Source organism: Marmota marmota, unplaced genomic scaffold (genome assembly GCF_001458135.2).
Source record: "Marmota marmota marmota unplaced genomic scaffold, marMar, whole genome shotgun sequence".
Lineage (NCBI taxonomy): Eukaryota > Metazoa > Chordata > Mammalia > Rodentia > Sciuridae > Marmota > Marmota marmota.
The window spans coordinates 17,587,931-17,604,523 of record NW_026000221.1 but is presented as its reverse complement, the minus strand read 5'-3'; the positions used below and the strand labels follow the sequence as shown (position 1 = coordinate 17,604,523).

At 34.9% G+C, this 16,593-nt stretch overlaps 1 protein-coding gene across 5 annotated transcripts in view; it reads right to left on the bottom strand.

Annotated features, from left to right (window-relative positions):
* Nucleotides 1-925: 925 nt before the first annotated feature.
* The window catches only part of Cdh8 (cadherin 8), a 356,401-nt gene continuing 340,733 nt past the window's right edge, over nt 926-16,593 (bottom strand). For 3 of the 5 annotated variants that reach the window (XM_015488796.2, XM_048792057.1, XM_048792058.1), the window contains exons 11-12: nt 11,733-11,984; nt 9,629-10,495 (exon numbers count right to left, since the gene is read on the bottom strand). In XM_015488796.2, coding sequence (XP_015344282.1) covers nt 10,002-10,495; nt 11,733-11,984 — 746 coding nt within the window. In that variant the 3' untranslated portion in view covers nt 9,629-10,001. Of the gene's footprint in view, nt 4,060-9,628; nt 10,496-11,732; nt 11,985-16,593 lie in introns of those variants that run through there. The other 2 variants (XM_015488797.2, XM_048792059.1) reach the window with 2 other exon arrangements.

The following is a 16,593-nucleotide window of genomic DNA, read 5'->3' as shown; positions in this document are numbered from 1 at the left end:
TGCTTACTGACTAATTTTCTAGGATTGAAGCAAGTTGTAACTCTGTGAAGACTTTCAAAGAAATCATCTATTGATGTATTCACATGGCATTTTTGTCTTTGATAGTCAACTATTACATGAAATTATATTTCGAGAATAAAGCATGTAAAACAAAGGGTGTTACTTATAAATATATTCCTAGATTCCATTGACATTTCTATAGGAAAAAGAAATGAATCTATCAGCTTCTGTTCTTGGTTTATCCCTGCCAAGTTTTAAGGTCTTCTTTAGAGTGCTTGAACATTTGTGCCCCTGTGCTTCTCACTTGATATTGTCTTTATATGCATCATCACACCCCATAATGACCAACTGAATCTTTAACTTTTTCTGCATGGCAGAGCATAATAAATATGCATGTATCCCTGAACTCATGAAGTATTAAGTATTTGACTCAGTGTTCTAATAGCAATTTGAAATTACCAAAACATACACAAATAAAAACACAATGCTATAATTTTAAAAATTAAAATAAGTGTGTGAGACTGCCACAGAAGACAAAAGTTCTCAAGGAGAGGAAATGAGTCTCATCATCTTTGATCAAGCTCCATGGCATATACTACAGGGTTCATAACATAATAAATGCATGTCAAATTTGGTGCATCCATTTAAATTAGTGCTTTATATAAGAAGTTCTTATAATTTTTAATATATATTTTATTTGTACTTTTTATATATACATGACAGTAGAATGTATTTTGACTTATTATACATCTATAGAGTATAATTTATTCTAATTAGGATCCCATTCTTGTGGTTGTACATGTTGTAGAGTTACATTGGTTGTGTATTCATATATAAGGATAGGGAAGTTATATCCAGTTCATTCTACAGTCTTTCCTATTCCCATGCCCCCTCCCTTTCCTTCCTTCCCCTTTGTCTAATCCAATGAATTTCTATAATTTCCCTTGCTATGGGTTATCAGAGAGAACATTTGGCTTTTGGATTTGATAGTCTCCAGTTCCAACCATTTACTGGCAAATGCCATAATTTCATTCTTCTTTATGGTTCCCTGAGATTCTTATTGGCACAACACTGTTCTCTCTAGACAAATTCTGTGCACCCAATATCAACTTCCAGAGATGTAGGTTAACTTTATTAGAAAGTGGGGATTAACACATAATCCAAAAAAATGAGTATATTTTTTCAGTAAATTTTAGTTTTTAAACATAACTAAACCTCAAATACCAAAAGTTTTTTGTTTTTGTTTTTTCTTTTAGGATTGGCATTCATTTCAAAGAGAAAGGATTAGCTTAGGAATGCTTCCTGGACAATGTGTCACATTTACATATAATGCTACATGTGCTTTTCCTTACATTTTTGTAAGCATAGATAATGTTTCATAACAATTTCTTCATAATCACTAAGAAACATTTCCAGTGACTGAATCCCTCATACCCCAGCCAAGAATGAACTTGTTGAATGAAATAGAACCTCTATTTGTTTTTCGTCTTTTGAAAACTAGAAAATACAAAATAATCAGTCTAACTACATCTTCTCTAAGATGAATCATGATGTGTCTTGTGACCTTTTTTGACTCAGTAATTGACCTACAGAAAATCAAAATGTAGTAGCATGCTTGGGATGGTCACTGAGAAGATTAATTTTATGTATCAACTTAGCTGTGCCCAGGGTCCCTAGATTAAATGTTATTTCTGGATGAATCAGTGTGGGTGTTTCTAGATGATGTTAACCTTTGAATCCTTGAATTCAGTGTGCTGTCTCCCATGGTCTAGGTGGGCATCATGTGCTCCACCAAGGGCCTAAACAGCAGGAAGGAGTCATTTGATTCTTTTGCTTTCTGCCTTTCTTCTTGAGCCAGGTTATCTATCTCATGTTCTCTGGCCCTCAGGTAGGAACTTATGCCATTAGCTTGCCTGGTTCTCAGGAAGTCAGTCTCAGACTGAACTACATCACTGGCTTTTCTGGATATCCAGCTTGCAGATAGCAGATCATGACCCGTCTCATTATCTAATATACTAATATACAAATACCCTTATACTAAATCAATATCTACTTATCCATCTCTGTCTCTCTTCCTCTCTTTAATATACATGTATGTATATTAAAATGGGATACACATGTAAGAGTATATTCTCATATATGCATATATCTAAAATAGGATATCTATTTTATACATACACACACACACCTAAATACACAGGCATGCGCACACACACACACAGACATACACACATTGTACATACATTTGGTTCTGCTTCTCTGGGAAACCCTAACACAGTCTTTTACATACTCCATGTAGGAGTTTCTACAGGACTATGGTTTCTGCTATCTTTTTTCTACTGTGGATCATTAGAGAAGTCAGATGCAAGCTTTTGGTATCCAAATTCAGTCTGTCTTCACAATCTTTGCAAATGGATCTATTAATCACATAGTTGTTCAAGTAAAAACCTCTAGGAGTCATGTTTAAATTTCATCTTTCCTTCTTTCAGCTTATTGAATGCATCCTCCATTGATTCCAATTTTATATCTGATATATATCAGGATTCTATTTCTTCCATCTCTATTACCACTGAAAGAGTGAAAGGAAAGATAATTTCTTCCTTGGGCTAAAGAAACAACCTTCTCTCTGGGCCTCTGCTTTAATTCTGTGGTCCGACAATATTATTTCCATATAAGAATGAGAATGATCATTTCAAAACTACAAGTCAGACCATGTCATTCCCTCAATTTTAGTCCCTTTCAATTGCTTCCTCTTTCGCATAAAGTGAATCTGAGCTTCTAATCCTGGTCGACCACGACCTGTATAATACACTCTCTGCTCAGCTCTCCACGTCTTATTGTGTGCTTTCTCCCTCATCCACTACAGAATAGACCTCATTCTCATTTATTGTGTATGCCACTGGTTTAGTTACAGGAGAACAACTAAAACAAACTTTTACATAGTTTTTGCAGTTGTTTACTATTAGTGTAAAAACTAGCAACTGAAATATCTCTATGATATGCAAAACATTTAGTTTCTTAGGTATCTATATTAAGTTCCATCATATCCATTTTTTTCTTAAATTTACCCATCTATTATTTTTCTCATACTACCAAAGCTTTGAAGGGAGATAGCCTTTCCTATCCTATTCACTGCTTTATTCTCAACATATAGATTAGTGTAATATCCTCAGTACACAGTTGTTAAACAAATAAGCATTGGGGAGTTTTGTTACATGGAGCATTTTAGATATTGACATTGAATTTCATTGAGAAATTTCCCACTTTGGCATCTCTATTCATTTTTAGATATCTGGAATCTAGCCTGACCTTACCCTCTAGTCTTCATGTTCTGACAGTCTGCTCTCTCCAAGACTCTTTCAGCAATGCCTTAGCATGGTATTGTGCCTTAGTAAGCTTTGACATTTTTTCTCTGTGATTTCAAATCACTGTCTGCTCCCCACTTTTATAGTACAGCCAAGTCTAATGGTTTGTCCTTTACTTAACTCTATAATTTATCCAATTATTACCCATGTCTTTGAGAAGCAAGAGAAGAATGGTGAGTATACCTTTCACCTGTCACAAGCACAGTATCTCAAACATACGTTGCAGAAAATACATGTTTTGGTAGGGGGTACTTTTTAAAGTTTATTTGCAATACTGTTATTTATAGCCCCAACATTGAGCCTGTATCATCCACTTCTATATTCTACAAACTTGACAAATAGGTAATAGCTCTCCAAATCTAGAGGTTGAATTATAGAAAACCATCAAAGAAAGTCAAAGCCAAAGGAAAGCATCCATTAGAAAGGAGAAGTCATCTCAATCAATGATTTGTAAATTGCATGTTTAATCTTAGACGATAGTTGTTAAAATCTTCCTCATGTTTATGTGGAGTCAGAATGGCCCTCCATACCCTGGCACATACAGAAGAAATCTGAAGGAATTAAAATTTGCCTTTTGTGACTTCTCATTTCCTTTTGTAGTTCTGGCCTCTGAGTTCATTGATGTCACTGTTTCCGCAGTCTTTGTCTTCAGCAACATCCTGTGTTATTCCTCCTAGTAACCCTCTTCTGTAATCTGTGAATAATAATAGAGATATCTATTATCTATTAGTAGAGATATCTGTTAGAGATAACACTTGCATTCAAGGTGTGTGAACCAGATAGTGACAGGTAACACAAGTTGGAAGGAGAGTGCCCTCAGGCACCAATACCTCCCGCAAATGTCTCCTGCTTTGGTCTAGAGGAAATTTCCATGAGTAAAGGAGAGGCAGTGCATATCAAAACACAACTTCACCATCCTGGAAATGACTCAGAAGCTATACTCCAACTCCCACCTCTCACTTATTAGATGTGTAGCTAAATTGTAGAACATTCCTTAAGAAGTCTCTGAGCCTCATATCTCATCCACAAAAGAAACCACGATTTAGGCCTTACGAGAGAGCATTCTATGAACATCAATTTCTCTATCTTTCCGAGTGTCCAAACATCTGTCTTTAGTCCTTACATGTGGCACTTCTTACAATTACCCTTAGTTTTTGGAAAAGCTGTGGTTTCTTTGTGCTTATTCATTTGCTATCTTAAAAAAAAAAAAAATCTCTGTGAAACCTTCATTAAGTCTTGCCATTTGGAGTCACTTAATTACTGCTCAGTACTTCCACAGCACAAACTATAATGTGCTTTCTATTTCTTATCATTTTAAGCCTCACATTATAATCACAGATAGTATTGTTTAGTGGAGAGTTAAGGGACTCTAATGTCAGATCAACCTAAGTTTAACTCCAAATGTGACGACTATTTAATTATAGGCAAGGAATATTTCAACAATTAGTTTAGATGTGATTGATTAGCTTCTTTTATAAGTTAGAAAAATACGTTTTGAAATAACCATTGCATTTATTTGTTCGTATCTATATATCAGCTAATCCCTGCACTGGTAGAAGCTGAGTAATTGTACTAGACAAACTTCTTATCCCTTAGATTGTCTATCCAGGGAGTAAGGACAGGGGTTAATTGCATGGTCCTATAATACCAGGATTGTGTCTATAGTAGTAAGGCTTGGATATCTTAAATATAGATAATATATTATTTAATCCACACATGTGTATTGACTATAGAATAAAATCATAAAAAAAATCTACTTTAGTGATAATGACGACATCATCTCCTACAATTTTTATGAAGAGCAGTAACTACAATGTCAAACATAGTCAACACTGTGCAACTAAGTAACATTTCAAAGAAATTTTGTAGAGCAACAAAGCTATTGCAATTTATAAATAAAATAAAATAAAAACACGCCAGAAAGTATTTCCTATAAAATATATTCTACAATTATTTTCTCCACAAAAATACAATGATGCAGAACGTCTAAATCCAAGTTCAGGATGTAATGCATTAATTCTAATCCCAAGCATTATGAACAATTATTTTGTTCACAAATAAAAAACTTACATTTAAAACCCTTTATCCTCGATCGAATTGCTTTCAAATTCAGACTTAGATTGAGGAAAACAAAGAACCCCCATTCCAGGTTTTAGTAGTGTATGAGAATGTGAAATGAACTGAATATAAATTATCACCACTCCCTTAATTGTGTGTATATACAGATGAACATGCATGCATATTCCTTTCAATGTTGATATCATGCATATTCTTTTCAATGTTGATATTCATGTTTAAATTGTGCATTTATACAGCTTTTATAGTGATGCCTGCTGTTACCTTATCTTTTTGACTGACAATGATGGGATTTCAGTCATGCTCAACCTTTCCGACAGTGCCAGTGATGGGATTTTTTGAAATCTTATTACTGGTTGCACTGCCTTGATCTCAGATGGAACTTTCAATCAAAAAGGCAATCAGAAGGTTATACATTCGTGAGATTCCCTGCAAAGCTAGTGATCGCATAACACAACTCGTTGGAAGGGACTACTTGCCTCCAGTCCTTATGTGGCTATAAAGAGTAATTGGCTACTTAGCTCTCAGCACCCGCTTTTCCTTCTCCAAAATACAGCATAGCCCAGCACTCTGTTGAGTCTCAGTGTGGAATCCGGCTGCTCCTAGGAGATTTCTAAGTCTCCTGCAGAGTCTTGTCTTACTTTAAGCATATGATTAAGTGAACTCTTCCAAAGACACATTTGTCTGTTTCTAACCATTCTTGCTTCACTAGCGATGCCAGTGAATCTAAGTTTTTTTTTTCTTTTACATACACTTACCTATATATTTTTCTTCCAAAACATTTTACTGTAAAATTCATAGCCTAGAAATCACAATTCTCTGAGGCAAGGTTCACACATGAATTTAATTTAATTTATAGTATCTTATTATTATGAACTATTTTAAACTATTGTAATAATTGCACTCATGAAAAGTATGGTAGGGAATGGCTTCCTAATACTCTGTAATATATACATCTGTACCTTTAAGAGATATTTTTTATAAGTTTGTTTGGTCAAATAATACACAGAGAGGCTGGGGTTGTGACTCAGTAGTAAAGTGCTCACCTAGCTCATGTGAGGCCCTGGGTTCAATCCTCAGCACCATGTGAAAATAAATAAATGAAATAAAGTATTGTGTCCAACTACAACTAAAAAATAAATATTAAAATAATAATAATAATACACAGAGTGGAGGCTGACTTCATCCCAAGAAGGGTCCAGACATCCAGGGATGCATCTGGAACCTTGAACTCTGTGGCAGACAGAGGGAGACAATTTTTTTCTCACTTGGTTCCAGATAACAATTCTTTTACATTAGTCATTAAACCCTTGGGCAGAGATATGTTTCAAAGGATAGGAAAAGACTAAACTTTGTGACACACAAAGACCCACAGACACATTAAAATATCTGTAGACAATTATTTGAAAAGTAACCACAGAGGTAGGTACATGTAAAATATATAAAAATGTTGATGGAACAGAAGACTATGTACAAATATAAAAAGAATCACTTCAATAAAATTGTATAATGTGTTACTTAGCAAGTTGAGCATGTAGTGCTTAAAACCCTATTGATTCTTTTGGTTGGTGAAGTCCTGCTAAGTCTGTTGTTAAAGTAAAGGCTTCAGTTAAATCGTGTGTGTGTGTGTGTGTGTTGTGTGCATATTCCTTGGATCTTCATATAAATTCATGATATTCTAAAAGCATAGTTCATATAGTGTAGTCTTTATAATGAACACAGCATTACTCATTTCACCCCATGTTACAAAATTTGGAATTGGCTTTTAAGCACAAAATGCTAAGATGGTGATGGTAAAAATTTAGTAAGGAATCTAAATATTTCCATCCCCTCTTCCTAAGTAAAATAAATTTTGAAGCAAGTTTGGGACAACTGGTATACCATTTATTATCTCCTTCCCACAAAACTACCATGTGAAGATAACCTACTGATTCCTAACAGGAGTACATAGGTTTAATTTTCCCAAAGAAAAATAGTGTTATTTTTGTGTAGATATATTTGTTTAATCTGTGGCACTTCACTGTAAACAAGTCAGAAATGAGTCTGATATAACAGAGATAAATAAAAATAAATAATTTCACCTTGATTTGGAATGTGTAAGATAGTTAGAATATTGTTAAAAATTGATTATTATTACTTCAACTGCTGTTGATAACTTATATTCATCAGATACTTGTTTTAGACACTGTGCTAACCTGGTGATTATAAAAGTCACTTTGGATCATCACTTTGACCTCAGAAAGAGTATTCAATAGCCTCTGGGATAAGCATATAAGATGAATCATTCACAAAAAGAGGGGTCTCAAAAAGGATTTGATTAAACCATTGGATAGCTACTAAATTCTTGTTATAACATTCAAGTGTTTTGTTGCTGTCACAAAGGAGGCAGTTACTAGAACTTGGTGCCTTCAATTTGCAAGCCAGATCCATGCTTTCCTTAGGCATCCCCAAGCCAGCGATTGAGATGGCAGGTGACCAGAGCCTCACTACATTGACCCTGTGATATCTTGCTCTAGTGGACAGTCTCTCATTCCAGAACCCTCTGAATGCACTGACAGAAATTTTGCCAGATTTATGTTGCAGTCTAAGGCTCTCTTGTCAAATCCTGTTCTCTGATCCCTTCATTTTCATAAGTTGTAGACCTACCATCTTGTCTGAAGTCTTCCAGCCCAGTACCACTTCCCTTTCCAGAAGTACCCAAAAGTACAATTGGCAAACTTTTAGTTATTTTAAATTCCTTTTATGTTTCTGCTTATATCTTGCTATATGAAAGCTATCAAGCCATTTCTCTTCTCTAGTTCTTTATAATGAAGACTCAAATAAATAAAAGTGTTCCTTGGGATGATTTGGAAGAACCCTTTAGGATATTAGTTAGAGTTGATAATTTTGTTAATATCAGGTCTTCATTTGGCTGGAAAAAAATGATGACAACAAAGGTATTTATAAAAATATATTTCACAAAGTAGGAAACAATACAGGAGTTTCTCTGAATACAATACATGGAGTAAATAAACAATGTTGCATTAAAGCAAAGTAGAAAATTAAAATGATCTGCATGTAATACTTGAGTTTTATCATACATTTTCTACTCCTAAATGGCAGGTTTGCATTACAAATTAAATATGCTCACATCTTCTAGTTCTGCTCTTTTTTTTTTCTTTGTAGCCTAAAACATTCTGTGGATCACTGTGATCAGGGACAGAAGTGCTAAAAACAGAAGCAGTAAAATTATGTACAAATCAGTTCCTGTTTCTAAAATAGTAGGGGCAACTTGAAGCATGTTTATTGGACAGGGCATTAGGTAGGTATCTAAAAGTCTAGAGTTTAAATATTCACAGGAATCAATATACTTTCAGATGTTTGTGCTTGTAGTAAAAACACCAAATACTAGGATTATGAACAAAATAGAAAACAGTCCGGTCCGTTTAGTTTCTCTGGGAAAATGCTGTTCCTGCCATCACCAGTCACAATAACACTTCCTACTCTAAAGAGACTATTAGCTCTCCTTTTCATAATATTGCCTTCCATACTTATCTCATCAAAATGTACATGTATTAAACATTCATTGTATATATATTTATATAAAACAATCTAAAGTCTTAATAATGGATATAATTTAGGTTTCTTTTCCCATATAGTCCCTTAATCTATAGAGTACCAACCTTAATAAATAAAAGCATTAATGGACATCAATAAAATATTTATTTTGAGGATTAAACAAATAAATTCACGCGCTAGCAATAAAACCATCTGTCTCTTAATTAGTCCACTATGGGATACAGTTTTATCTTTGTGTCCTTGTGGAAGAAGATGAGGTGGAGGGAAGGAGGAATCCTGCTTCTAGAAACAAGCTGTTTGAATGGGATTTCTCTCCTCCCACCACTGAGTTGGCAATCCCCACCCTGGAATGGATTACGAACATGTGAATATTTTAAGGCTCGACACAATATTTAAAGATGCTATTCAGTCTCTGGTGAGTGGGGCCAACAATTATGTACAATGTGTGGTCACCGTACCGTATAATCTAGGAGGCCTCCCGAAACTCCAAAAAGTCATAATGTACAGCAGACCAAGTATTGCTTTATCATTTGTGGCGGGATCCTTATTGGTGAAGGGGAAAAAACCATTTGCATTCATAAAAATCCTTGAAGAAGACACAAATCAGCAGCAGATTCCTTGCAGGTCCATTTTTTTTTCTAAGAAAGCACCTTTTAATTTTGATTTTTTCCTCTTTTTTAACCATTTCTCTAAAGATTAGCTAGGATCCCAATCTTTGTCTGTGGTAGTCAGGTAAATATCAAATATCCAAAGACTTCTAGACACTCCACATACTTAATTCACACTCCACAAGATTTATAACCTCCTAACATATACTTTTTATTTGTATTATTTTTTTTTTTTGGTTCAACATTAAAATGTGGTTGAGTTTATAGATGATTGGTGCTAAACTTGCTTCTAAAACAATAGCCACATTGGTTTGTATCTAAGGGGAGTGACCCTAGAATATTACAGAATGCTCAGTTCCATGGAATTTTTTTTTTTTTTTTTTATAATCCACTGTCAAGTTTCTTTGTCACTTTCACCAACAGAGTAGAGTTCGCCCAGTCTCTTAAAGCGGGGACCCCAGTCACTGAGGTAGTCAAAATTCTGGTCTGAGTCTGATGTGGTGGACTCCAAGGAGCTGAGGGAGCCAGCCACAGACCCTCGGCCTTCATAGCCATAAATCTGAATGGAGTCATATGGTGGGGCCGTAGGGTCATTATCTGCCTCATGCAGCCTTACATTTATAAATTCATCGACATCAACACCATTTGGAACTGGAGCAAGCCCTTGCCTTGGCATGAACTGCAAATCTGGTTTAATATCCTTACGGGGTAAAAATCCATTAATTCCATCTGGGTTTTGTAAAGTTGCAATGTCAAAAGCCTCTGTGTCCTCCTCCCCTCCTCCTTCGTCGTCATAGCGAATGATGTTTTCTCGAACGTCTTCATCATCTTTGATAATCAATGGCTCATTTTTATGTCGCCGCAGAGTTACAAACAGCACCACAATGACTGTAGGAAAAATGCCAAATAATAATTAGCCGGAGGAACATATAATTTTATAATCAGTACATCATATATGTTAAGAGACAGGGGCATTTATGAGTGTGTGGCTTTAATCACCTTTATTAGGAAATTTAGCTAAACATCTTTCTGAAGATTGGCCACTGAATTTTGAGTGTTATTCCAGATTATTACTGTTTATTAAAGGTGATGATGCTGGGTTAAATAAATAGGCTTTTAGACCGTTGTGGTGAAGGATACATTTAATACTGTTTTCAGCTCTAATGGTATGAAATCAAAATGCAGCAGGACTAACTTGGTGTATCTCTTGGGTAAATTATTGAAAATCCTTTAGCTCCATGTCTCTCTTCTGTTAAAAAATAAAATTAAATTAAAATTAAAAAAACAGACTACTGAGCTCCAGCTTTGTTTATTTTCTGTTTTAACTATTATTCAAGGTCCTCTAGATTAAAAAAAAATGTTTTCACAGAGTAAACGTTAAACACACATGGGCAGCTTCTTGATGAAAGCTGGAACTCCTAAATCTGAAAACATCGACCTGATGGTGAGAAAAGGGATAAGAACATGTAACTAGGTACCCTGATCAAACTTGGGCTACTGGAGAAACATATGTCAGAGAGGTAAGTTAGGCTTAAATCCAAGGTACTGAGTGAAGAAGATAGTAAATGACACCATCTTTAAGGTGTTTTATTCTTTAAGAATAGCATTGGATATGACTTTTTGTGTTTTGTCAATCTTTTTGAAGACAACTTATTGTGTCTACTCTTTTTGTTTTCATTTTATCTGATTAAACTTTAGGATCTGATGGACTAAGTAACCCAATTTATACCCTGCTTATGTACAATAGTATTATGGGCATCAAATAGCATACTCTGTTTACAGTAATTGTTGTGTTTGCATCAGAAGATCTGGAGATCTTATATAATAGAGGCTACAAACACAGAAAGGCTCATTCCCCCTTTCACCACCATATTCTGTTTTTACACATTGTTCATCATTCACTGATGATGGGTCTGAAAAAGGCACTGAACATTCTCTTCAATTCTACATGTACTATCATAACATTTTCTTGACTTCCTCTTAGTGACCTCATAGTGTGGAAAAAGGAAATGCTTCTTGCCTCAAAGAATGCTGATGCTGGCCAGGACAGAGTTTTCTGTCCTCATTTACAGTCATTTATGAACCAGAAAAATGGTGACCATGAGGCTATGAAGGAAATACCTACCTAGCAACAAAATGATGCATGCTAATATGGCAATTAAGGCGCCCATACTGAGTCCAATGGGAAGGACATAAGCTTCAACGTTACAAGACTGGACAACACCATCATTGCTGCAGCCACAGACCCGGATCGTCAGGGTACTGGTGCTGCTCAGTGGAGGATTTCCACTGTCACTGATTATGATTGGTAAAAGATAGACTTCTTGCTTCTGGCGGTTGAATCCATTATGCTTTGCCAAAATGCTGAGGGAATTATCTGGAAAGAGTGAAAATTAGAATAATTTTAATCACTTCAAAATGGCTATCCAAACAACACTTGTTTTCCTAGTTCGTAAATCCCCTGCAAACCTTAAGACAATCCCAACTCTAGTGGACCTCTCAAGCTCTCTTTACATTTGTACTTCCCACTTTTTCATTTGTCATGAGTTAAAATAACCAAACAATAATGGGTTGAATGCATGGAGCCCAATAATGAACTAATGGAGTTTTACCAGCACCATATGCTTACAAAATATTAATTTTATAAAAATAATCTTCAAGTTTTAAGGGTTCTTTTGGAAGACATACATTTTCTCAAGTCTCCATTCTCTTTATTTAGCTTTATAATGCACTGAACAAAGTTGACTGGATAGAATTCCACCGTATTTGGAAGATTGGTTCCAGAAACTCTATATTAAAACATAGACTAGATGACAATATAGCATGCAAATCAAAGTACTTTGTTGACTCCCACAGGTACCTAATAAAAGAGATAATTATGCTTTTGAGTGTTTATACTAAGAAATAACAAAAGCTCCATTTACTGCCAATTGGAGGATTGTCACACATGTAAAAATCATGTAAACTAACTTTGTGTATACTAGTAATACAAGTAAGAACAAGTGAGAAGTCATCTGAGAAAGTATTCCATTTTTTTGTGTGTGTGTGAATTAGTTACAGGGAGGTAACTGGTTACCTGGAGCAATACTTAAGTATAAAACTGCAGTTTGACATAAAACTGGTTACTAAGAAGCGATTGGTTCCATGTTAACAATATGGTTTTGAAATTCTATCAGCCACACCAAATTTTTGTTTATTATTTATCACCATCTCATGCATTATACATATTAATTTATTTGTACATATTAATTTATTTTCAAATTCTGATTAATGAAAAACAAATATCTACTAATTATCTCATATTGGTATTATTGTCAAAAGCAGATAAACAAATTTTTGGCTACTGTATATAATGTTTTTTGTGTAATTATTATTTCAGCTGAGATTTTTTCTTTTCAGATATCAATAAATTTTCAGGTCTCAGAAGATTGGGCAACCTCATCATTGTGCATTAAAGCAGACATTTCAAACCATTGCTGTCTAATTTCTGGACATCAGTGTCCTACTTGTTTCTAAAATACTCAAATAGGTAGATATATATTTCATTAAATGAATTTAAGTAAATATGTTAATCTTAGCCATATACTACTATATTACAATTTCCCAGAAAATAAGAGTCATTCCTAAGAACAGACGTATAATTAGATGTCTTTTTGCTTTATGATAAAAACAGGCCTATAATGCCTTACTAGTAAGGAGTCAAACAGAAAAAGCACTCTGATTTAACAATATTTTTTCCTAAATTTCTTCTGGCTGTGCCTCATTATATAGTAATTTGCAGAGCAAAAGGAGGTTTCTAATGGAGTTAAGCAGTGATACACCAAATGATCCAGTAATCTTTATTTCCATGACCTAGAAGGAAATACCAGTAAGCTAAAAGCAGGGGAACATTATCTCAAAACATACAGAATATATAGTTGTGTTATATTTTCAGAAAGTATATGACAAGTTTGAGTACAGTTAATTAGTGCAGGGAACATTTGTGGGTGATTTCATACACCATAGTTCAAAACAGAAGCTGGGAATTGTTCCTTAAGATGCAATTAATAAAATTACAATGGGGCTTTTGTCTTTTGTGGATGACATTATTTATACCAGAAGTATCTTTGCATATTCTCTCTTTAAAGTAGTCTATAATGGAAATTTAGAATTTGCTGCAAGAATGCTGCTTGTTGCAGAAAAAAAAAATCTCTTTTATCACTTAGAAAAGTGTTGGTAAATCTAACATTAAACACATGCTCAAACTTTTGTGTTAATCCTGGAATTTGCATATATTGTTTCACTCTTTTGGGGGTGGGGGATACCAGGGGTTGAACTGATCGCATTCAAGCACTGAACCACATCACCAGCCCTATTTTTTTTTTTGTATTTTTTTGGAGACAGGGTCACATTGAGTTGCTTAGTACCTCACTTTTGTTGAGGTTTTCTTTGAATTCTCAATCCTCCTGCCTCAGCCTCAGGAGCTGCTGGTATTACAGCCACCACACCTGGCTTACATTGTTTCCCTATTTACACAGGAAATTGTTGAGTAGATAAAGGAAGACAATGAGTTATTTTTGTTAAGTTTTACCAACCAACTGTAGGCAATGTCAATTTACCTGTCTACTGGATTGTGAATTTGTGTGTGTGTGTGTGTGCACGTGTGTTTACTAGTTTTGCATAGGCGCTTGTATGTAGTATTAATTTATTTGAGGACTTTAAAAAAATAGGACAAATAAAATTATAATATTGCATGTATCAAAAATCATAACATGCCATGTATTTAAAAAATAAAAACAATTTTAAAAACATAACATAATGGTTTCACATAGTTCACATTAATGTATTTATGATCATTTAAAAAATCTTACATGTTGCAAATAACTTCTACAAAGTTGCAGTTTGTTCTTTAAAACTTATGCTGATTTTTCATTTCATTGAAATTTTAATTTCAATACAGTCAATTTTATCAATCTCATCACAAGTGTTTTTAAGCCTTATTTTAAAGATTATATAAAATTTGGTTTCATAATGCTACCTTTCTGATTTAAGTCATTATATGAAATTGATTTTTTCCCCATACTTCTAATTTATTTTCCCAAGGTTAATTATGAAATAACTTATCCTTTATCCACTGATTCTTAATGCTCTCTCTCACAAATCAGTTTTTTTGCATTCTCATCCTTTCATGGAATATCTATTCAGTTCCAATAGTCTGGTTTTCTAACTATGTATTATTTGGCATCCATTTATGAGTTAGAACTTTATAAAAATCTTGATATTTTTCAAGGCACTTTCCCCAATCATGTCTTCTTTAAAGTGTATGAGCTATTTTTGTCTATTTGCTGTTCTCTCATAAATATAGAGTCAGACTGATTATCAAATCCCTTGAAAATTCCTATAAGGTCTCTGGAAAAGATTGTAATCAAATAGAAACAAATTTAGAGAGCATCGATAACTTTATGACCATAGTCTTCTGTATAAAGATATGATCAAGGTTTATCTATTTTCCTAAATATATATCAATAAGATTTTTATTTTGGCTAAAAGAGATTTCTTACATTCTTGTTCAATTTATTATTGGATGATGCATATATTCTGTTGCTATAGTAAACCTTCCTAAAATTAACTACCTTTGAAAATTAGATTTTCAGTGCATTGCTGCTGATATACAAAATATAATTGCTTTTTTTTGGTAGGACTATAAAATGGTATACACATACTACAGTCTTTTATTTTTCCTTTTTTTTTCTTCTTAGTAATAGAGATTGAACCCCTTTGCACACTATTCTTAATTTCAGTAATCTTCTAAGACATTCTTTTTTACTTATAAAATATATCTCATCAGATAATTCCATTTCAGTATGATAGCATGAGGAGTACACAGATATGCTTCCCAGGGCAAATGATGAATATTATAAAAGAAAACAGATTTAAAATTCCTGGAAATGTTTCTGGAGAAAAGCAGCAAATGAAGAAATGTTTATACAAGACAATAGACACATCATAGTAAAATTCCTGAGAGTCAAACACAATGAAAAAAATCTTGCAAGCAAGAGTAAAGTCAGTCACTTCCAAAGTGACTAGTATGATCAACAGCTAAATTCTTATAGAATAAGTAGAGGCCAGAAGGAAGTGAAATAACATGATTACAATCCTGAATGAAACAAAATAATAATTGTCAGCCAAGATATATATCTAACAAAGTTACCCTCCCATGTGTCTGTATGTGTAATAGAGGCATTCCCAGGCAACAAAAGCCCAACAAAATTTGCATGAGTATTTATTAAAGAATGTTTTCTTCAGATTGAGAGCAAAAAATTCCAGATGGTAATTCAAACACACATTAAAAAGTAAAAGTATCAGTAAAGAAAATATTATAGGGGGAAGGAAGATGGCGGCGAGGGGAGTGCATTGCCCCCATGTGCTGCTTCACTGTGTGGGAGTATGACAAGTCAGGACGGCTAAAGGATATCTTGTTAGGAATTTCCAGCAATAGTGGGGTGCTCCGGAACCTGGAGGAAGGATTTCCATCGCACGAGGATCGGCTACGGGGACTCAAACGCGAGAGGTTTGTCGCACGGAGGGTAACACTGCTTATTCAGCAAACCGCCCCGCGGCTAGAGTCTGCAGCACGCGCTGGGAAACGAGGAGATAGCGATGCAGGGATACAGCGCTGCAGTTTCTGCCAGCCGTGCAAGCACCATACTCAGGGCTGAATTCTGGGTTCGAGACGGGGGAAGGAAGCGGTCCATCTCGGTTCTCCACACCGGTCAGACCACAGAGGAGGCCAGCAGCCACCATGTTGGAAAGCTGACATCACCATCCCTGTTTTCCACTGACCGCAGCTCATTCAGCCATAGAACAGGTAATTTCAGGCTGCAATTCGCCTGCGGCTTGCAGACAGATTGCTAGGGTTCAAGTGCCTGGGTGCTTCTTAGAACCTGATCTTATCGGAGCGAACACCGAGCGCGGGGCGGCTGAGTTCCGGCTCCCGGAACCGTCCC